Raw genomic sequence first — 24,493 nt, 5'->3', positions numbered from 1 at the left:
AAAGAGTCGGATTGATCTTAGAGTAGATTAAATGGGTGGCACAATATTTTGGGCTGAAGAGCCTGGACCATGCTCTAGTGTTCTATGTTCTCCATTAAAAAATATTTATTAGTGTCAAATATTTGTGTTATAAATGTTTAATTTATAAATGTTCAATGCAGGTAGTGGGTAGTGGCTCCATATGTCACTACTACAGGGCGTGACAACCCTGCCTTACACGAGTCCTGGGCTCAGCTGGCTCCGGCTGACAGCACCCGGTATGGGCCCCTATCCAGGGTTACAGATCCCACTGCCTTGCGGGTATCTTCGGGAGAAGAGAAGGCTCAGGAGTAAACCCTACACAAATCCACAGTGGAGCCCCCAAGGTGGTTGGATGACGTATCACGTCACCTCCCGGCAGCTCCTGCAGCCAAGCTGATGCCAAATGTACTGCTTCGCATTCCTTTGGACCACGTCCGCGAGGCCGAGAGGGGGATCTTGATGTCTGGGCAGCCCAGGATCTCCATATTTATCGTCCAGGTCTGCGTTCCGGAACGGGCGAATCCATTGTCTACTCAGACAGTTGGAGCCATGATGTGATGACGTGAAATGTTTAAATATATTCTCTGATAAATAAATGCAATTTACTGCCGTTGATGCACTGATATCAGATCTGAATGCCTCAACAAGTAGAAGTTTCACATGCCTGCCTGTATAAAGTCAGATCATCTGGGATAGTTGTGACCATTGCAACTTTATGCTTAGAGATCAGTTACTGCTTGATGAAATTTTTAAAGCGACAAGGAGCAGTTTCCACGGAACTGCACATGTTCCAAGAGTTCTATATTTATCAAGATTTAGTCAGATGTACTGCTTCATTGAGTGCACAAGGCAAGCAGATAGAACTGCAGTTATTCAGATCTAGGCTAATCCAATCTTGGAGATGATTTCTTCAATTGTCGACACATAAAAGATTCTGCAGATGCTGAAAATCCAGAGTAACACCCACAAACTGCTGGGGGAACTCAGCAAGTCAGGCAGCATCTATGACGTAGAAAAAAGAGTCGATGTTTTGGGTCGAGACCCTTCATCTGGATTGGAAAGGAAGGGAGATTGAAAGACAGATTTCCATAGTTTTTAAAAATTATTAGCAAACATGCATAAATAAATGTATTTAAAACACTAAAGGTGTGCCAGAAAGATAATTGTTTCATAAGAATATTTTTATAAGCAACATGAGAAAGTCTGCAAATGCTAGAGAACCAAAGCAACACAGGCAAAATGCTGGAGGGACTGAGCAGCATCTGTGGAAATGAATAAACAGTCGATGTTTCGAGCCGAGATTAAAAAAAAGGTGGAGTGGGACAAGGAGGATAGCTAAAGGTTGATAGGTGAAGCCAAGTGGGTATGAAAGGTAAAGGGCTTGAGGGGAAGGAATTTATAAGAGACACATCTTGCCCAGGAGACTTCCTTCCCAACAATGACTCTGCAAACAAGAAACTAACCATCTCTGACTAAGGATCGAAAAATAAAGATCAATGAACCAATTGAAGTATTTTTCGGAAAATGCATTGCAAGATTTGATGATATTTTGGCTGTTGCTAGCTTCACATATGTCCACTATTGCAAAACAGCTATCACAGAGCCAATTCCCGCTGCTATCTGCAAAGAGTTTGTACGTTCTCCCTGTGGCCACATGGGTTTCCTCCTGGTGCTCCAGCTTCCTCCCACGTTCCAAAGATAGGGTTAGAAAAGAATGTGCGTGTTTTGTTGGCGTTGGAAGCATTGTGACACTTGCAGACTGCCCCCAGCAGCATTCTTGGACGGTGTCGACTCCTGATGCAAATGATGCATTTCATTATGTTTTGATATCAAGCAGTAGTAAATCAAGGCAACTGGACTTGTTGTGTGTTGTCTAGAAGACATTTCACCACTCATCCGAGAGGCTTCTTCAGTTCTGATCCGTGGTGGGTAGTTTGCAGATTATAGACTCTATGAGTTGTTTAAAGGTATAGCAATCACGAGGGTCTTTAAGAGTTGTAGAGGTAATGAGAGGTAATTTTTGTCAAACTGGAAAACCCATCCCTGAACAGAGGGGGTAGGGTATGACACCACCTAACGGCTACTTACCAAGCAGTCCTAACATCTCTACCCTGGCATCTCCACAATACTTCACACCTCCATTCTGTTCATGCAAAGATAAAACTAATGACCCTCTCATTACCTCTATGACTCTTAATGACCCTCATGTGATTGCTATACTTTTAAACAACTCGTAGAGTTTATAAGCCAGGAAACTACCCACCGAGGCTCAGAACTGAAGAAGCCTCTTAGATGAGTGCGAAATGTCTTCTAGACAACACAGTAAGCCCAGTTGCCTTGATTTACTGCTGCTTGATATACAATGACCTGGATGACTGAGAGCCTTCATAGACATATGTTTTGATGTACATATGGCAGATAAAGATAATCTCATCTCTCTTTGCTCCATGACTGAGCTTCTGTCATCATGCAACATTTTATGATGAGCTTCAGTCACACTGAGCAGTTGAAGATCATTATTCACTGTTGTAGAATTGTTCTACTGTGAGGAGACACTTCTGGTTGTACAATATGCAATTTTTGCAGCAACATTTTTCTTGAAAAGAGAATAGAAAATTTATTTTAATGATAGGCAAATATATTCTCATAGTTTTCTACCTGTTACATATGGTAATTCACCTGTTAACTAAAAATAATCAAATCCAAAACCAGTCCACAATGTGCAAATATCTCAGAAAGGCCAAAGTCTCCTAGCCAAGAAGCATCTCTTATAGACAGATGTTCTTATGAAACGAATAATATTGCAGATATTAAATAATACTTAATATCTACAGTATTACCCTTTCAGTTGCTCTGCTTGTGATTAAATTTAATTGCCTGGAGCCCTGCTATGCTGATCCACATTGAAAATCTTGATTTTGCTTTGCATTTGAATTCACTTAAGTCTATGAGATTCCCCTTCAGGTTTCCATGCCTACTTGTTAACTACAGATGCCCTGATGAGAGATCTCAGCCCAAAGTATTGACTGTTTGTTCCTTTCCACAGATTCTGCCTGGCTTGCTGAGTTCCTCCCGTATTTCATATGTGTTGCTTTGGATTGCGGGGTCTCTCATCCACCCATCAGAGATATCTGTCAGGAGCACTGCATAGGCAGGACACTTAGTATTGCTAATGACCCCTCTCATCCCACAATCTCTTTGACCCACTACTGTAGGCAGGAGGACAAGAACTGTTAGGATGGGAAACAGCTTCTTCCCACCACCATAAGTCTACTAAACTCCCTGACACCACCCAGTGCCAATAGTGTTATGCTGTTTACTTTTTAATCTTGTGTTTAAACACACCTTATTATTTGTTAATATACTAGTGGTAATATAACTTTATGTGTAATGTGTGGGAAGTATATGTTCTGTGTTTTGCATCTTGGTCGAGAGGAACATTATTTTGTTTGGCGGTATATATGTGTACGATTGAATGTCAATAAACTGAACTTGACCTTGATTTCCAACATCTATAGAATCTCTCGTGTTTATGTTATGCTGATGTTCTATTTTCTATAATAATTCAAAAGCAGTAAATGCAAAAATATTTAGCACATCAGATTTCATCTGTGAGAAGTCAAAGTCAAAATAGTTGCTTACTATCAAATCACAAACGAGAAAATCTGCCGATTCTGGAAATCCAAGCAACACACACAAAATACCAGAGGGACTCAGCAGGCTAGGCAGCATCTATGGAAAAGAGTAAACAGTCAATGTTTCGGCACCGGAATATGTAGCAACACTTGCAGACTGCCGCCAGCACATCCTTGGGTTGTGTTGGTTGTTAATGTAAAAAAAAAACACATTACACTCTGTTTTGATCTAAAGCACCATGCAAAAGTCTTAGTCACATATATATAGTGTAGCTAGGGTGCTGAAGAACATAAAGACATAAGAAATAGGAGCAGGAGTAGGCCATCCGCCCCATCAAGCCTGCTCCACCATTCAATAAGATCATGGCTGATCTGGCCATGGACTCATCTCCACCTATCTGCCTTTTCCCCATCACCCTTAATTCACCTACTATGCAAAAATCTATCCAACCTTGTCTTAAATATATTTACTGACTTCTGCACAGTACCGTATTTATCAACATGGAGCGGAGAGCAAATTTGTAAATCTGGTGGGAGCAAAGAATGTTGGGAATGGCGAGGGTGGAACACCTTGGGAGGAGTATGGGGTGGGGGTGGCATGGATAGAGGCACACCCAGCCCTGAGACAGCAGGCAACGTAATTTGATTCTAAGCAATTGGTTTATTGATCATTACAGAATGTCTCTCTGGTGCTTCTCGCTGCCTCCCCTCTCCCTTCCTCTTTTCCCAACCATGATTCCCTCTCCCTGCCCCCTTTCCACTCTGTCCATAATAGAGACCCATGTCGAATCAGGTTATGTCATGGAACGTAAACACGAGGAATTCTGCAGATGCTGGAAATTCAAGCAACGCACATCGAAGGGTCTCGGCCCGAAACGCCAACTGTACCTCTTCCTAGAGGTGCTGCCTGGCCTGCTGCGTTCACCAGCAACTTTGATGTGTGTTGCTTATGTCATGGAATTTGTTTTTTCTTTGTGGCAGCAGTACAGTGCAATGCATACAATTACTGCAGTACTGTGCAAAAGTCTTGGGCATCATAGCTTTATATATTTGGCTAAGACTTTTGTACAGTCCTGCACATGTGATGAATAATTGAATCTGAACAAGGTGACCATCAAGATTGAGAAATATGCAAGTGGCTGTCTTCTACATGCTGTGAAGGCAGGGAAAGGTATTTCTGCGGAAGGATCCATGGCAAAGAAATATGGTGATCACATTACAGGCAACCGTACACCTCAGCTTACAGGAGAACTTTGAGAGAGCCGTGGGAAAGGCGGCATCCTTCGCTAAGGATCCTCACTATCCAGAACATTGCCTCTCCTCATTGCTACCATCAGGGAGGAAGTACAGGAGCCTGAAAACACACACTTAACATTCTAGGAACTGCTTCCTCCCTCCTCCATGAACACTACTTTATTATTCCTTTATTTTGCACTCTACTAACTTGTAGTAATCTGATGCAGCCTGTCATCTAAATATTTCCAGTATTTACTGTTTTTTATTATTATAGAGGGTAGAAATATTTTTCCAAAGCACAATGGTGAACACCAGCACAACATAAGAGATCCTGCAGATGCTGGAAAATAAGGCCAAGTTCAGTTTATTGTCATTCAGTCGTACGCAAGTGTACCACAAATGTTCCTCCAAACACAGTACATTTAACTCATGCACATTACACATAAAGTAATATTACCACTTGAAAATTAACAAATAATAAGTTGCATTTACAACACAGGTTAAAAAGTAAACTGTATAATGCTGTAAACACAAGGAATTCTACAGATGCTGGAAATTCAAGCAACACACATCAATGTTGCTGGTGAACGCAGCAGGCCAGGCAGCATCTCTAGGAAGAGGTACAGTCGACATCTCAGGCCGAAACCCTTCGTCAGGACCGTATAACGCTACTGGCGCTTCATATGTGATGAGATCTGGGTGGTGGGAGTAGATTTTTGGTATGGGGGAAGAATCTATTTCCCAGCCTAACAGTTCTTGTCCTAATGCTGTGGTACCTCCTGCTTGGTGGTAGGGGGTCAGAGATTGTATTTTGTAACTTACAGTAATTTTATGTCTTGTTGCTGTCGGAGAGCAACATATTTCATGACATTTAAGTCAGTGTTGAAAACCTGAAAAAAATATACATCTGTGATGTAAGAATATTCATGAAAACCTGTGGATTTCCAGTGTTAACTGAGTTCACCAGTAAGAGCTAAGTTCTTGTTAATCCGTCTGGTGAGTAAAGCAAATATTACAGTGTAGAGTGGCGGTGAGATAGTGGGAGGATTTGTTGATTGTGAAACCTGTGGAAGAAGCAACTCAGTGAATGTCTGATCAGCGGAAATACCTACAGTTAAACTGTTGTGTCTAGTTTACATTAAGTGTCGTAAGTGGAAAAAAAAGATAACAAATAGATTTCTGTTCTGCTGAATTTATGGCTGTTAACTGTGTATCGTAAATAATAATTATAATTTTGTATCCCTGCGCCCTCCAAGAAGCGAGGGGGCGCGGGCCTGAACTGGCTGCAATACTCCCGCGTAAATAGCCTTTGTTGCCACACAGCTATTCACTCTAAATATTCATTGATGCATATTAGCAAAAACATTTAAAGTGCTGCGCTGTCTTCAGGCCATGTGAAAATGTCCCGCTCAGACCAAAGTTTGGTCCGTGCAGCTGTTTAAAAAAAATCAGAAAAAAATAGATGGAATCTTTCTTTATATGTAAATACGTTGTAATAATTAATATAGGTATATCTTAAATCTATACCTATAGGTATGTTACGGGTATATGCAGGACTTGTATATATCTAGGACTCAGAGGTGGGGTGCAAAAATCATTCAGGACACCCCTGTAAACAGCCTTTTCCAAAAGCTCCCTTCTGTAAAGTGCTATAGGGCTATAAAAACAAGAAGTTCACAACATATAGTCATAGTCATACTTTATTGATCCCGGGGGAAATTGGTTTTCATTACAGTTGCACCATAAATAATTACATAGTAATAAAACCATAAATAGTTAAATAGTAATATGTAAATTATGCCAGGAAATAAGTCCAGGACCAGCCTATTGGCTCTGGGTGTCTGACCTCCAAGGGAATATTAGAAGGCAGTTAATCTGAGCAAACATTCTAGTAAGCCTTCCTCACCACATCCCCCCCCCCACCTATTAACTCCATCACTGCACTGCTGTACACACTTTAAACCACTTTTTATAATGCAGTTTACATTGTAAATACACGTTGGTATTTATGTATTCATGCATATTTTATTACAAATCTGTACTTTATCTTCTAAATTTTTAAAATATAATTCTCATTCTTTATAACTATTGAATGTTGTCGTACTTGTTGCATGTCGCATCCTGACCAACACATCATAGTAAGTTCCTAATGCGTGTAAATGTGTGTAGTGAATAAAGTTAATCCTTGGTATGTTTTTTTGTTGTCATGAGTTTGTTAAACTTTCAAAATGAAACATAATGAATATTTATATTCCTTTAACAAATGTGTTTCATGGAGTTTGATATACTTTTGATGTTATTAAACATGCACAGAGGATACTTGGTTAGATGCTTTAACCTTGTTACTTGCCTTACTAAACAGCAGCCTAAACTTGCTAGAGTGGCAGGTTGAAGTGTGAGACACTCACGAAAAAATTCAAAGTTTTGAGTGAATTTATCAAAGTACACATATGCCATCCTATACATCCCTGAGATTAATTTTCTTGCAGGTATACACAGTAAATACAAAGAAACAGCAAAAAAAAAGCAAAGGAATAATAATAAATAAACAATAAAAGTTGAGAAATGCAAAAGCTGAAGAAGAGAGATTAATGATTGTGGTCGTGGGGGATATGAAAGCAAAACCACCACTGTTGAGGGAAAAGCTTCCAGGAGTTTTACAAAGTGCTTGTAGAGGCTTGTAAGGTTTCCGGCTTCCATCACTGCCAGGTTTCCCAGCCTCTGGGACATTTCTGAAAGAATGCTGAATGCTAAATCAGACTCCCAATCTCACTGTGTGATCCCGATCTACATGTATCAATTAAACTCCTACTTACTTATGGCAGGATTGGCCCTGATAACTACTGTTGTAAAATAAGCCAAATGTTGAATGTGTCATGTGTTGTCAGCATGTTCCATCCACTTCAAGATTTTAACCTTGCCCCTTACTGCTGTAGTTTACGAGCGCAGTGCATTATGAGGCAATTGATTCAAAATGCTGGAGGAATTCTGTAGGTAAAGCAGCATTTATGGTACTGAATAAGCAGTCGACGTTTCATTGCCGAGACCTTTTGTCAGGGTAGGGATCCCAGCCTGAAACATCGACTGTTTATTCATTTCCAAAGATGCTGCCGGATTTGCTGAATTTCCCCCGCATATTGTGTGTGTTGCTCTGGATTTCCAGCAGCTGCAGAATTTTCTGTGTTTATGAGGCAATTGTACATTTTATTTTCTCACTCGCTGTTCTGTTCTAGAAGATTGTTTACTGATGCACTTAACTTTGTCTCTCCAGACCTGTACCAGGATCTCTATCTTCACTACTCCACCTTCAGAACAGACAAAGGCAGCCCATGCCAGGGTCGATGCCTGGCAACCTTCCCAATTCCACCATGCCGGGATCTTCTGCAGTACTGATGCCTGTAAGTATTGTGTGCAATTTTTCTGCTCAGAGTAACATATTCCCCTCCTCCTTCCCTTTTTCCCATGATCCACACTCCTATCATAATCCTCCTTCCTCAGCCCTGTACCTTTCCGACCTATCACCTCCCGGTCTCCCACTTCACCCATCCTCCCATCCACCTTCTCCCTCACCTGGTTCCACCTGCCACTTGCCAGCCTGTACACATTCTGCTCCCCCCCCCCACCACCTCCCATGCACTATACTCCCTTTGGATTCATTTTCTTGCAGGCATTTGCAGGAAAAATAAATACAATAGAGTTACCGAAAAGCTATACATAAACAATGACGGACAGACAACAACGTGCAAAAGAAGACAAATTGTGCAAATAAACAATACCACCGTGAACATGAGTTGTAAAGAGTTGTTGAATCGAGTCTGTAGATTGTGGAATCAGTTCAGAGGTGTGGTGAATGAAGTTATCCATGCCGGTTCAAGCATCTGGTGGTGGGTGACCTAAGGCTTCAGTATCTCCTGCCTGATGGTAGTAGGAGGAAGAAAGCATTGGTTGGATGGTGGAGGTCTTTGATGAAGGATGTTGCTTCCTTGTGGCAGTGTTCCATGTAAATGTGCTCTGTGGTAGGGAGGGCTTTTGCTTTGATGGACTGGGCTGTATCCACCAAGTTCTGTTGTCTTTTCTGTTTCTTGGCCAGGTCAATGGGGAGAGATGTTTGTATCCTCATGGTGTGAGTGGGGGGAAAAAAAAACAGGTTTATTATCACTGATACTGTATATGTCGTGAAATTTGTTGTTTGGTGGCAGCAGACATAAAAAATTACTCATCATCATCATTATGTGCTGTGTCATATGATGCGGGCGATCTTGGTCCCACAGCCATGATTGTTCTTGGCAAATTTTTCTGCAGAAGTGGTTTCCAATTGCCTTTTTCTGGGCAGTGTCTTTACAAGACAGGTGAGCCCATCTATTATCAATACTCTTCAGAGATTGTCTGCCTGGTGTCAGTGGTCGCATAACCAGGACCTGTGATATGTACCAGCAGCTCATACAACCATCCACCACCTGCTTCAATGGCTTCACGTGACCCTGATCGGTGGGGGGGAAGGGGTGGGGCTGAGCAGGGACTGCACCTTGTCGCAGGGTGACCTGCAGGCTAGCAGAGGGAAGGAGTGCCTTCCACCTCCTTTGGTAGAGACACTTCTTCACCCTGCCACCCAAAAAAATCACTATGTCACAATAATAAATAAAATAAATGGTGCAAAAGAGGATTAGTGAGTTAGTGTTCATGGGTTCATGGACTGTTCCACGATCTGATGGCAGAGGGGAAGAAGCTGTTCCTAAAACACTGAGTGTGTGTCATCAGACTTTTGTACCTCCTCTCTGATGGTAATACAGAGGAGAGAGCATGTCCTGTGTGGTGGGGGTCCTTACGAAGGGTGCTGCCTTCTTGAGTCACTGGCTCCTGAAGACGCCCTCGATGATGGGGAGAGTATGTAATTTTTCCCAGTGGAATTGCAGTTTGTTGCTTCACTGCATAAACAGGGATAGGGCAGCAATGATACACGAGGAAATTTCCGCAGCTGCTGGAAATCCAAGGTACAGCCAGAGAATGCTGAGAATTCTCAACAGATCGGACAGCACGTGTGGGGAGAGAAACGCAGAGATGATGTTTCAGACTGATATCTCATCCAAACCTCTTTGACCCAAGACATTAATTCTTCTCTCTCCGTGGATGTCACCTGTCCCCACTGAGCCTTTCCAGTCTTTCCTGTTTCATTTCAAAGAACATAAAACAGCACAGCACCATTCAGACATTTGGCACATAGTCATACTTTATTGATTCCAGGGAAAATTGGTTTTCATTACAGTTACATCATAAATAATAAATAGTAATAAAACCATAAATAGTTAAATAGTAATATGTAAATTATTCCAGGAAATAAGTCCAGGACCAGCCTATCGGCTCAGGGTGTCTGACCCTCCAAGGGAGGAGTTGTAAAGTTTGATGGCCACAGGCAGGAATGACTTCCTATGACGCTCTGTGCTGCATCTCGGTGGAATGAGTCTCTGGCTGAATGTACTCCTGTTCCCAACCAGTACATTATGTAGTGGATAGGAGACATTGTCCAAGATGGCATGCAACTTGGACAGCATCCTCTTTTCAGACACCACCATCAGAGAGTCCAGTTCCATCCCCACAACATCACTGGCCTTACGAATGAGTTTGTTGATTCTGTTGGTGTCTGCTACCCTCAGCCTGCTGCCCCAGCACACAACAGCAAACATGATTGCACTGGCCACCACAGACTCATCCTCAGCATGATGTTGTGTCAATCCTTTAATATGCTCCAAGATCAATCTAACCCTTCCTTCCCACATAGCTCCCAATTTCCTTTCATCCACGAGCCAATCTAAGAATCTCTTAACTGTCTGTTATGTAGTTGTCTCTTCCACCAATCTGGCAATACGTTCCGTGCACCCATCACTCTCTGTGTATAAAAAAAAACCTCTCTCATTCCCCCCATACCTTCACCCATTCACCTTAAAATTATGTCCTCTTGTATTAACCATTTCCTCACTAGAAAAAAGGCACTGGCTGTCCAATCAATCTATGCCTCTTATCATCTTATGCACCTCTATTAAGTCACCTTTCGTCTCCTTCACTCCAAAGAGGAAACCTCTAGCTTGCTCAACTTATTCTCATAAGACATGCTCTCTAATCCAAACAGCATTCTTGTAAATCTCCTTTGCACCCTCTCTAAAGATTCCACATTCTTCCTATAATGAGATGACCAGAACTGAACAGAACAGAGTATTCCAAGTGTGGTCTAACCAGGGTTTTATAGAGCTGCAACATATTGAACTCAATCCTCCCCAATTAATGAAGGCAGACAAAACATATGCCTTATTAAGCACCTTAACAAATTGCGTGGCAACTTTGACAGATCAATGGACATGCATCCCAAGATTCCTCTATTCGTCCACACTGCTAAGAATCCTGCCACTAACCCTGTACTGTGTTTTCAATATTGACCCTGCAAAGTGTATCACTTCACACTTTTCTGGTTTGAACTGCATCTGCCACTTCTCAGCTCAGCTCTGCTTTCTATCAATGGCCCTTTATATGACAACACTGCACTATCCACAGCACTATCACTCTTCGTGTCATTGTGTTTCTGTGTCCAATCATGGTCATTTCTGGGATAAAGCAGTATAATTCAGCATGCAATTCTCCAAATGGTTCTGCACGCAATCAGAAATATTGATACAAAAGAACCCAGGTATCTCGTTTCACCCCCTTAATGGAAAATGCATTTTAACTGCACACTGCATTCTAACTTGTAGGCTGTGTTTTGGAAGTGCTGCCCCTGAAATTCCTGTGGTCTTTCAAGGCTTTCATCTGTGACTGGCAAAACGAGCTTGTTTGGCTGTTGTTGTCTAGTGCTGTTCTGTGTTGTTCTTCCAAAGACATTTACATACTGCCTATTACGTCCCTGGCACTTAGAACAGCAATGAAGATCCTACAACTGTAGTGGTGTTCAGGGCTTCCTTCATCATGTCAGTCCTTCCTCTTGGTTTTCACTACTCTCAGACATGCAAGTCCCGGGTGGAGACTGGGGAATGCTGTCACAGTCAGATGTGAAAAGATTATTCATTGCTGTTTCCGTAACAATTTTGTTTTGCCAGTCAGTGTTGTTTTACCAGTCAGAGCTGAACCCTTGAACCTGGAGCACTGGTGGGCCACTCTTGGTCTGGCCTCTACCATTTGACCTGTTTGGCATCTGACCCTACCAAGAGCCAAAGCATAAAGCCCTGACTCCAGCCAGCCTAGCTGTCTGGGTCATTGGGGCATGCAAGCCTCAAACCCAATGACAAGGTTGTGGTCCTCTTGGTGGGCATGTAATGTTGATGCTGCAATATGTGGCGACATCTGTGGGCTGCCCCCAGCTCATCCTTGGGAGGTGCTGATTGTTGATACAAACTCATTAATGTAAATTTCACTGCTAGTTCTTGTGCAAATGTGATAAATAAATAAATGAATCTGAAATAAATCTGAATCTGATTACTATCACCAAAGAGCTACTGGCTCAAAATACACAAACCTGACCACAAAAAACCGATACGAAAATAGTAAGTTTCTCAAACAGAAATAAAAGCTCCATATGTTAGAAATTCTTAAAACAAAACAAAGCAGAGTTAGGAATTCAGAGTAACTTAATCAGCACCTGTAAAGAGCGAGCCTATCTTTAACATAATGGACAGTTGGGCATTGTTGGAAATGTTGAAGTCCTTCTGTGACAGATGATATAACATGATAATGAATCTCAGGGTTGTATATAGTGACATACAGTATAGTATACCTACTTTGATAATAAATTTACTTTGAATTTTGAACTTAATCAGCACCTGTAAAGAGCAAGCCAATCTTTAACGTGATGGATGGTTGGTCATTGTTCAAAATTTTAAAGTGTTTCTGTAACAGATAATCTAACAAGTGGTATTCTGGAGCTTTAGAGTCTCTGGGTTTGTGTCCAGATACTCCTTTGTGTTGCTGCTCACTGAGATAAGTAGCAAATCAAAATTGGGTTTATTATCACTGATTTGTGTGATGTGAGGTTTGTTGCTTTGCAGCAGAAGGCATGAAAATTATAATAATTTATAATATAAATAAATAGCAGAAAAAGATGGTGCCAGCGAACAATGCTATCATGGGCGACCTTCTCCAGATAGTCCATAAAATTGTTTCTTTCACTTCTTTTTTGTCTTGTTTTTCTCTTAAATGTGGTTGTGGTACTGTTGGAGCCTGTGCTGTACCGTTTGATGGTGTGTTTACAGGCCATTTGAGCGATCTGCTGGTTTGCTGTCTCCGAGAAAGTTCTGAGAGGCGAGTGGCCTCGAGGCCAGGAGGCCTGGAGGTGGGACATGAGGCCATGATCAACTTAACTTCTTGCCGATCTCACTGTTTAAAGCATTGAGGAAGATTGAAAACATCGAGGCAAGTGCAGAAGGCGAGCGAGTGCTCAGCGCTGCCCACCAGCCTCTTGCTCGCTGCTGCCGTAGAAAGGTGTCAGTCTCTCTCTCCCTCTCACTCGCTGCTCCTGAGGGAAGGTGTCAGTCTCTCTCTCCCTCTCACTCGCTGCTCCTGAGGGAAGGTGTCAGTCTCTCTCTCCCTCTCACTCGCTGCTCCTGAGGGAAGGGCCCTGCATTTGAATAGTCTCTCTCTTTCTCTCCCTTGATGCTATTGGAGGATGGTACTGAAGTTCTGGCTCTGCGGTTCGTGGATTGGACCGTAGTTCCTGGTTGCACCTTTTTCTGTTGCTTTTGTGCTATTTTGGGAGACTTTGAATCGGGTTGGTCTGCAGGTAATGAACAATGAGGTAGATTGTGCCGAAATGAGGCCACTCTCAGGGCGGAGGTGAAGCCCCACTGGGTAAATCTAGGGAAGACACACTCCGGTCCCACCAAACCCGTGAGATTGAGACGCTCTCCCACCCCAATCCCCGGTTTGTGTGGACGCTGTGTAATTTGCCACCCTGTTACAACTCACCGCCAAGAAGCAGACAGCACACTGCATACATTTAAAGGAAGTATATTTATGAATCTTAACTTTATGAATCTCGGTGGGAGGAGAGAGAGCAGTGCGCCGCGCGCGCGCAGCCCTCTGGTGAAAATGGTATCGTATCCGTTAAATAGGGGCCGTGGACAATTCTGATTTGATGGAGACTGACGTAAAAGCACAGAGGAACATCTGGAGAAATTTCCGAAATGCTCGTTCGCTGCTGTCGTTACTGCGCAGTCGGGAATCTTCCGGAGGGAAGGCCTCAAAATCCCCGGCTTCGCCTGCTGTTGGCAACCGAGATTGAGGTCGAATCGTTCAGACAGAGATGGCGCTCAGTACTCGGTGTCGGAGAGCTGATTCGGAGGCTCAATGTTTTCAGATGACTCAGAGACGGATTGTGGTTTGGCATGGCAGGGAGAATTTTTCTTCCTCCTCCCGTCTGCGTGAGATGTGGGGCATTTGAGAGACTTTGAACTTTTTACTGTGCTCATAGACTTGTTCATCAAGTTATGGTATTGTTGCACTGTTGTAACTATATGTTATAATTATGTGGTTTTGTCAGATTTTTCAGTCTTGGTCTGTCCTGTGTTTTATGATATCACTCCGGAGAAAATATTGTATCATTTCTTAATGCATGACAATAAAAGAGGACTGCGTGTCTTCATAATCTAATCTAATCTAAAGGACGAAAGTAAAGGACAAAAAAAACCAAAAAGAGCCCATTATAATTAAACAGTCAAATGTGCACAAGTTGGAGCTCAACTCATCCCAAAATTCATATTCACTGATCCTCAGTCAATCTCAGTGCCTGGCTCCATTGAATCATTGTCCCCCTCCGGGTCATATCCTATGACTGGTTCTATCCAGTACCTTCTCTCTTCACCTCCTACTGAACAAAAGACCCAGCTCATGTTCTGAAGCACCCGTTATCTCTGCTATAACCCAAACACTGCTTCTACAGAAAGACCTTTACATCTAAACAACATAGAAACATAGAAATTTACAGCACATTACAGGCACTTCAGCCCACAATGTTGGGCCGACTGTGTAACCTACTCTAGAAATTGTCTAGAATTTCCTTAGCGCATAGCCCTCTGTTTTTGTAAGCTCCATGTATCTATCTAAGAGGCTCTTAAAAGACCCTATTTTATCCGCATCCACTTCCACTACCACCGCCGGGAATACATTCCACACACCCACCACTCTGTGTGAAAAGCTTCATCCCCTCGGTATCTATTTCCAAGCACCTTAAAACTATGACCCCCTTGTGTTAGCCATTTCAGCCCTGAGAAAAAGTCTCTGGCTATCCACAAGCCCCTCATCATCTTATACACCTCTGTCAGGTCACCTCTCATCCTCTGTCGCTCCAAGGAGAAAAAGCCAAGTTCACTCAACTTATTCTCATAAGGCACACTCTCCAATCTAGGCAACATTCTTGTAAATGTCCTCTGCGCTGTCTCTATAGTATCCACATCCTTCCTGTAGTGAGGTGACCAGAACTGAACACAGTACTCCAAGTGGGGTCTGACCAAGGTCTTGTTTAGATGTCACATTACCTCATGGCTCTTGAACTCAATCCCACGGTTGATGAATGTCGACACACCATACGCCTTCTTAACAACATTGTCAACCTGTGCAGCAACTTTGAGTGTCCAATCAACACGGACCCCAAGATCTCTCAGATCCTCCACACTACCAAGAGTCTTACCATTTATGCTATATTCTGTCTTCAAATTGGACCTACCAAAATGAACCACTTCACACTTAGCTAGGTTGAAGTCCATCTGCCACTTCTCAGCCCAGTTCTGCATCCTAGCAGTGAAACCTTTCTCAGGGTGTTACAGAGGAGCAATACCTTATATTCCCTCTGGTTACCCTACAACCCGATGGCTTGCTTATCGATTTCTCTTTCTGGTGAACAAATTCCACCCCCCTCCATCTCCCTATTCCCTACTCTGACGTTTTACTTCTCACTTGCCCATTATTTCCCCTGAGTCCTCCCCTCCTTCCCTTTCCCCGATTGTCCACTCTCCTTTCTTATCAGATTCTTTCTTAACCATCCCTTGACCTTTCCTATCAGCTTCCAGCTTGCCTCTTTGCCCTCCCCCCACCTTTTTATTCAGGCATCTGCCCACTTCCTTCTCAGTCCTGAAGAAGGGTCTTGACCCGAAACATTGACTGTTTGCTTTTCCATGGATGCTCCCTGACCTGCTGAGTTCCTCTAGCATTTTGTGTTTTGATAATTAGGTAGTGTACATGGACCATTTAGAAATATGATGGCTTAAGGGAAGAAGCTGTTCTTAAAACATTGGGACTTCAGGTTCCTGTATCTCCTCTCCAATGGTAGTGATGAGGAGAGGTCATGCCCAAGGTGGTTTGTCCTCACTGATGGAAGTTGCCATCTTGAGGAACAGCTTTTGAAGATGTTCTCATTGATGGAAATGTTGTGTTTGTGATCGAGATACTTCAGTCCCCAACCCTCTGTTGATTTTACTGATCCTGTGCAATGGAGCCTCCATATCAGGTTGTGATGCACACAGTCAAAATGCTCCCCACCATAACTTCTGTAGAAACCTGCAAGAGTCTTTGTGACATACCAAATCTCCTCGAACTCCCAGTGAAATATAGCCAAAGGCATGCCCTCTTCCGAATGCATCTATATGTTGGTCCCAGGTTAGATCTTCAGAGATGTCGACTCACAAGAACTTAAAGCTGCTCACTCTTTTCAGTGCTGACCCCTCAGAGAGGACAGACGTGTGTCCTCTCCTGATCTCCCCTTGCTGAAGTCCGCAATCATATCCTTCGTCTTACTGACGTTGAGTGCACTCCCCTGAACCAGCTGATCTATCTCACTCCCGTGCGCCTCCTCATTACCATCTGAGACTCTGCCAGCAACGGCTGTGTTATCAGTGAGTTTGTAAATGGTGTTTGAGCTGTGTGTAGACAGAGACGTAGGTGTAGAGGGAGTAGGGCAGTGTGTTGAATATTCATCCTTGAAGTAGGCCTGTGTTGATTTTCAGCAAGGAGGAGATTTACAGACGACACCAAGATTGGGGGTGTAGTAGACAGCGAGAAAGACTATCTAAGGTTGCATCAGGATCTGAAACAGTCAGGAAAATTGGCTGAAAACTGGCAGATGGAATATAATGCAGACATGTGTAAGGTGTTACAATTTGGGAGGACAAACCAGCATCGGACTTGCACAGTGAGAGTTAGGGCATTGAGTATAGCAGAACAGAGAGAACTGGGAATACAGATTCACATTTTGAAAGTGGCATCACAGGTAGATCGAGTCATAAAGAGAGCTTCTTGGCTTCTTAAATCAAAGTACTGAGTACAGGAGTTGTGATTTTATTTTGAAGTTGTATAAGATGTTGGTGAGGCCTAATTTAAATTATTGTGTGCAGTTTTGGTTACTTACTTACAGGAAAGATGTCAATAAGATTGAAAGAGTGCAGGGAAAATTTATGAGGATGTTGCCGGGACTTGAGGACCTGAGTTATAGGGAAAGGTTGAATCGGTTAGGACTTTATTACCCAGAACATAGAAGATTGAGAGGCGCTTTGATTGCGCTGTACAAGATTGAAGAGTATAAATAGGATAAGTACAAGCAGGCTTTTTCCACTGAGGATGGATGAGACTAGAACTAGAAGTCATGAGTAAAGGGTGAAAGATGAAACGTTTAGAGGAGAATTTCTTCATTCTCCTTAGTGAGAGCGTGGAACAAGTTGCCAGCACTAGTGTGGACGTTGGTTCAATTTCAACATTGACGAGAAACTTGGATAGGTACATGGATGGGAGGGGTATGGAGACTATGGTCCAGGTATGGGTTGATAGGATTAGGCAGATTAATAGTTTGGCATGGACTAGATGGGCCAAAGGGTCTGGTTCTGTGCTGTAAGTGTTCTATGACTCTGAGATTTCTGATCTGTACTGACTGTGGTCTTCCAATTTCTATTTAAATGAAAATAGAACATTGTTAAAAATGCACATTTAAATTTTCAATATTCACAGCTGTTAACTGAGACCCTGTGATGTGGACTCCAGTGTTAATTCCCTTTTTGACAGCTTTTGAAGTCTCACTTCTGCTTGTTGCAGATTTTCCACTCCTAGCATCTTCCCCTTTCGAGCAAAAGGATGCCTCCATTGACAGTGTGTCATCAGAGGCAGCTTGGATGAATGAGACCTCCTATCAGTTATGCAATGCATCACTGGCACCAGCCTACTCAACATCAAGGACAAGGATACAGAAAGGTGCCAGAAAAGGTCCAGCAATATCATGAAGGATCCCACTCACCCTGTTTATGAATTGTTTGTCCCACTTCCATCAGGGAAGAGGCTACGTAGCATCTACACCAGGACCACTAGACTCAAACACAGTTACCTTCCCCAAGCTATCAGGCTGATCAACACCTCCACCCACTCACCCACCCCACCACCACTACTTTATCACTTCCTGTCAGAGTCATCTGATGTGCAGACTTTCCTGCACCAAGTGTCACTTTATGGTCATACAATCAGTCTACGTATACAAGCTAATCTTAAGTATATATATCTACTGTGTTTTCCATGCTGTCGTGGATCCAGAGTGACAATCGTCTTGTTATTCTGCAATCAATTCATACGTCTTTACACTTGTGTACTGAAGAATGAAAGTAAATCATCTGAAATTTATGGAGGCACCAAACCTCTCAGATGAGACTTCAATTGTTGCTAATAACCAGGGGTGGTGATAGAGGCAGATACATTAGGGGCAATTAAGAGAATCTTGGGTGAGCACACAGATAATAGAAACCTGGAGGGCTATGTGGGAGGGAAGAATTAGATTGATCTTAGATTAGGTTACAGGTCGGCACAACAACAACTCTATTGTGCTACACACAGAATGCTGGAGGAACTCAGCAGGCCAGGCAGCATCTATGGAAAAGAGCAAAACAGTCGATATTTTGGGCCGAGGCCCTTCATCAGGACTGGAAAAGAGAGATGAGAAGTTAGAACAAGAAGGTGGGGAAGGGGAGGAAGAAGTACAAAGTGGTAGGTGATAGGTGAAACTGGGAGAACGGGAGGGGTGAAGTAAAGAGCTGGGAAGTTGATTAGAGAAAGAGATGAAGGGCTGGAGAAGGGGAATCTGATAGGAGAGGGCAGAAGGTCATGGAAGAAAGGGAAAGGAGAGGAACAAAAGAGGGAGTTGATGGGCAGGTAAGGAAATAAGGTGAGAGAAAGAAACAGGAGTAGGGAATGGTGAAGGGAGGGAGGACGTTCAAAAAATTGATGTTCCTGCCGTGAGGCTGGAGGCTACCCAGACAGAATATAAGGTGATGGTCCTCCAATCTGAGTGTGGCCTCATCGCGACAGTAGAGGAGGCCATGGACTGACAGGCTGGAGTGGGGATGGGAAGTAGAATTGAAATGGGTGGCCTCTGGGAGAGCCTGATTTTTCTGGCGAACAGAGCATAGGTGCTTGGCAAAGTGGTCTCCCAATTTACATCGGGTCTCACTGATATTCAGGAGGCCACACCGGGAGAACTGGATCGAGTAAGTGATCCCAACAGACTCACAGGTGAAGTGTCGCCTCACCTGGAAGGACTGTTTGTGGCCCTGAATGGTAGTGAGGGAGGAGGTGTAAGGGCAAATGTATTGAGCTGTTATGTTCTATGTTCTGTAAGAATTTGTCTTGACAGGGTATATGCTACTGCTTAAATCTGATGCTTCATGTCTCTCTAACCTTCTTTAAATTTTACCATTATTGACTTGGGGGCACCTTCATTTATCATTGAGAAAGTTCCTAGTTATGTTCCCTTAACTTTGGACTGACCACTCCAGCACAAGATTTGTGCGTGCATTATTGTACTATAGTACCGACAGGAGCCAGTGCACAAACAGATCTTAGCGATTGTTGAGTTACTGTTAAACCCTTTATGTAGTCTTACTGATAAGGTTCAGTGTTCTGGCACCACAGAAAGCCAACTGAACTTTAACAAGAGTACAAAATAATACGATCATAAGCTTCCCAGGAGAAAGATTGAAAGTAGTCTGGCAGTTTGAATATTTGGAAGCTAATAAGGGACCAGTCAGACATAGTGTGGGTTAGATGCTTAAAATGATGCTTTCATGGAGTTTAGAGATGTGCGCAGAGTGACATAAGACCTTTGGACGTAGGGACAGTATAAGGCCATTCAGCCCATTGGGTCTACACCTCCATTTGATAATGGCTAATATATTCTCTCTCAATCCCATTCTCCTGCCTTTTCCCAAAACCTTTGACCCTCTAATTTATTAAGTACCTATCAATAATCTGCTTGAAATGTACCCAATGGCTTGGCCTCCATGGCTATAGTGTGGCAATGAATTCTACAAACTCGCCACCCTGCGGCTAAAGAACTTCCTCCTCATTTCTGTTCTAAAGGGACATCCTTTTATTCTGAGGCTGTGCCCTCTGGACCTAAATTCCCCAACTCTAGTTAAAAAATCCTCTGATGTCCATTCTATCTAAGTCTTTCAATATTCAATAGGTTTCAATGAGATCTCCCCTCATTCTTCTAAACTCCAGTGTCAGAGCTATCAAACATTCTGGGATAGATTTTTGGCTATTCATTAAAGAATAAGAGGTTGAATATGCAAGCTTCCTATTTGTTATCACCTACAATGAGCTGTCATTAAAGAACAATCTCATTTCCTACTTTATTTGCAAACTACAGAGGTCCCAATTCAAACTCAGTCCAGAGTTGACAAAACAGACACTACAATCAATTCCTGTTGATTTAAAAAAAACAGATCTCTATATCCATGGTCCCTGATCTTGTTCACTATACTAGTACAGTGCATGTGCATATTTGGGTTTTAGATGAGGGTAAGAATTAAGTTTGAATAACCTTGTCAAGGTTCATTGATCAAACTTGTCATCTGAACTACGTCTAACTTTTAGCAGAAATTCAATGATTAATGAAAAGATGATCATACTAAAATGAGTATGTCTTTTTCAAAGTTCAAAGTAAATTTATTATCAAGGTACGCATTTGTCAACATATGCTACCCTGAGATTCATTTTCTTGTGGGAGGTCACATTAAAACAAAGAATGCAATAGAATCAATGAAAAACTACACACGAAGACTGACAAACAACCAATGTGCAAATACAAAAAGGCAAATAACAAGGAGAGAGAGAGAGAGAGAGAGAGAGAGAGAGAGAGAGAAAAGAGAACATGAGTTGTAGAGTCCTTGAAAGTGAGTCCATAGGTTTGGAATCAGTCCAGTGTTGAGGTGAGTGAGGTTATGCATGTTGGTTCAGAAGCCTGATGGTTGAGGGGTAACAACTGTCCCTGAACCTGGTAGTGTGGGTCCTGAGGCTTCTATACCTCCTACCCAATGGTAGCAGTGAGAAGAGAGCATGGCCTGGATGGTGGAGACCCTTGATGGTAGATGCTGCTTTCTTAGGGCAGCGCTCCTTGTAGATGTGCTCACTGGTGGGGAGAGCTTTTCCTGTGATGGACTGCGACGTATTTCACTACTTTGTGGGCTTTTCTGTTCTTGGGCACTGCTGTTTCCATGCCAGGCTATGATGCAGAAAGCTTTATTTAATATAGAATTCTAAAGAATGCCACAAATAATATTTGCTTCAATCAGTTATTTTGCTTTTCTCCATACAAATAGTTAAATAGACCTTGGAAACTGTAACCATATACCAGCCACCTTCCACCTTCTTGGCAGGACACCATTTCAATAGCAATTTTCATGGACCTGTGAATGCTGTTTTTGGCAACTCGTAGTAATTCTCTGGTTAAATACCAGGATATAGGCACCACTGCATTCCAGCCTTGAGCAATGTTGATTTATGAGTTTTATTCTGTATTGCCAATAAAAGGTGTTCATTTTGCACCAATTAATTCAGCAGAATAAAATTGAAAATTCTTCACTGGGCGCAAATGCTGATTTTTTTTTTCTCTTTGGAAGGCACGCTTGACTGGGTAATAATTTCATAATTACAAGCAAGTTAAGTAAATATTTAGAAAAAGTCATTAGAACGTGAAGACGTGTATACAGAGAAATGAAGTCAAGCTCCATTCAGTGGCTTCATTATTTACAGGACCAGAACAATCTCAGCTACTGTTTGCAGATGTGAAACAATGAGGAAACCATTCCTTACTTTATACACATAGTACAAAGTTCAAAGTACATTTATTATCAAAGAATGTATAAATTATACAACCTTGAGATTTATTTGTTTACAGGCAGCCGCAAGACAAGAAACCTGAAAGAACCCAATTTAAAAAAAATAAAGACTAACTCCCAATGTGCAGAGAAGGGGGGAAAACCATAAATCATGCAAACAATAGAAGCAAGCAACAACATTCTCAACTAAAATGAGTCCTTTGATCCAAACCCTAGAGCAGTCTGGAGTAGGCCGAAGTCTATCCAGACTGCACGGAGCACAGCAGCAGGGGCAGTCTTCATAGCATTGGCATCATAGAGAGAGGAGTCACTATCGTAGGAGAGCGAGTGAAATTGGCTCTCACTTCTGATCCCGACACCCTGTCTTTCCAGTATATTGTTTAAATTGTCCAAACAGCGTATCATACCTCGCACTAGGACCCGGGCATGACGGCAGTGAAAGCCTCAGCTCTAGAGCACGCCTCCTCGTGCCTCGCTCTGGGCCCAGCTGAAGCTGCTGTCGATTTCTCCACATCGACTGGTTTTTATTTTGAAAATATTTAATCATTATATTTATATATGTAATCATTAGATAACCCAAAGCACAGGGTCTGCAGTTCTTTGCGTTTTGAAGGGGAGGGAAACAGTAGTTCAGCATTTGGTTGCCATTTACAACACAAGAGGCTAATATGCAAGGGCTGAAAACCTGGAAAAAAAAATTGCTGGCAAATATGGTAGATATGCAGATACTCTGACAGCAAAGGACAAGGCTGTGCCCGCCAGAGTAGATGGAAGAGCATGAAAGGAACAGAATAAGACAAGCTCAGAGAGGGCAGGAAGGGAAGTGAGAGAGAGACAGGAGAAAGATATAAATTCCAGGTTACGGCAGTGAGATTTGTGGCCTGGTGGATAGAAAGCAGGAAAGACAGTTGAATAGTGATTCCAGTCCTGATGACGAAATGGAAATTGAAAGATCAAGGTAGAGGGGCTCAATGACATGACTGACAATTCCCGTATTTCTGAATGACATAGAAGAGGACCATTTTAGTTCATTGAGTCCAGGTCTGGTCACAGACCAATCCTATTTACCCCACTTTTTACATGTTAACATTTACACGGAGCTCTGAGTCTGTATGGGTAGTCAAAGGTTTAATGTCTCCGTATACACATCTGAATCTGGGTCTGCTGGAAGCCGAAGAACATGGAATGACTTGGGGTTAGAGGACTGTGCATGTGCGTTGATGTATAGGAAGGAACAGGGACTTGCTTTCCTGTTGTTGCTTTGTAAGTTCGTTTTTGTTGTGTTCTGTGTTGGTCTGCAAAGTATTATCAGCATTTGCAGGCTGCCCCAGCATACCTCGGGTGTGTTGGTTGTTAATGCAAATGATGCAATTCAATTTAAGTTTTGTTGTACATGTCATAAATAATCTTGAATCTTGATCAACCTATCCCTCCATACTCCCATCAGCTCCCACCGCATTCTACCAGTTATTCACACAGTAGAAGCAATTTACATTAATTTAACAACTTCATGTCTTTGGTAAGAGGGAGGAACCTAAAACCTCTGGAGGAGACCTGCACAGCCATAGGGAGGAAAGGCAGACATTGAGCTAAGCCACTCTTCCACACCGCCAAGCTCAGGTGCTAGTACTGGAGTTGGAGTAGTTCTTTCATTTGATATAACACAGATCCTCGTGCTGGGAGAACACCTACCAGTCTTCATCAAGGGGTCAGCAGGGAGCACCTTCGGGTTCCTGGGTGTCTACGTCTCTGTGGACCTCTACCGGGCCCTGCATATCAATGCAATTACAAAACAGGCATGACAGCGGTCATGTCTCATTAGAAGTTTGAGGAGATTTGGTATACCACCAAAGACACAAGCACATTTCTACAGATGTACTGTGGAGAGCATTCTGACACGTCTGGTATGGAGTTGCCAATGCACAAGATCGGAAGAGCCGCGGAGGGTTGTAAAATCAGCCAACTCCATCGTGGGCACGAGCCTCCCCACCATTGAGGACATCATCAATAGGCAATGCCTCAAAACAGTGGCATCTATCATTAGGAACCTTCACCCTCTTATTGCTACCAGCAGGCAGGAGGTACAGGAGCCTGGAGATACACTCTCAATATTTTAGGAATTCCTTCTTTCCCTTCGCCATCAGATTCTGAATGGACCATGAACACTACCTCACTTTTTGCACTACTTTTTTTTTATATATATTTCTTATTGTAACTTCTAGTGATTTTTAGGTATTGCACTGTACTGCTGCCACAAAACAATAAATTTCATAATATGCATAAGTCAATCATAATAAACCTGATTCTAATTCTGATTCTCATCTTGTCTGCACCACATGGAAGTCTAGAATGGAAAAGAGTTATGTTTTTGCTGGTTGGTTACTGCCTGTTACGCCGCTAGCGTTTAGGGCAGCTATTTTTGCTGGTAACCACACGTCAAAGGTACACACAAAGTAAACACCAGATATTACAAATGCT

General features: G+C 42.6%; 1 protein-coding gene across 5 annotated transcripts in view; it reads left to right on the top strand.

Moving 5' to 3' along the window:
* Positions 1 to 24,493, top strand: part of creb5b (cAMP responsive element binding protein 5b) — a 351,151-nt gene that overhangs the window by 189,910 nt on the left and 136,748 nt on the right. For all 5 annotated transcript variants that reach the window (XM_072283198.1, XM_072283202.1, XM_072283200.1 and 2 more), the window contains one exon: positions 8,164 to 8,290. In XM_072283198.1, the coding sequence (XP_072139299.1) occupies positions 8,164 to 8,290 (127 nt within the window). The remainder of the gene's footprint in view (positions 1 to 8,163; positions 8,291 to 24,493) is intronic.

This window comes from Mobula birostris, chromosome 19 (genome assembly GCF_030028105.1).
Source record: "Mobula birostris isolate sMobBir1 chromosome 19, sMobBir1.hap1, whole genome shotgun sequence".
NCBI classification, from domain to species: Eukaryota; Metazoa; Chordata; class Chondrichthyes; order Myliobatiformes; family Myliobatidae; genus Mobula; species Mobula birostris.
The sequence above is the reverse complement of the archived record's forward strand: the minus strand, read 5'-3'. Positions and strand labels throughout refer to the sequence as shown.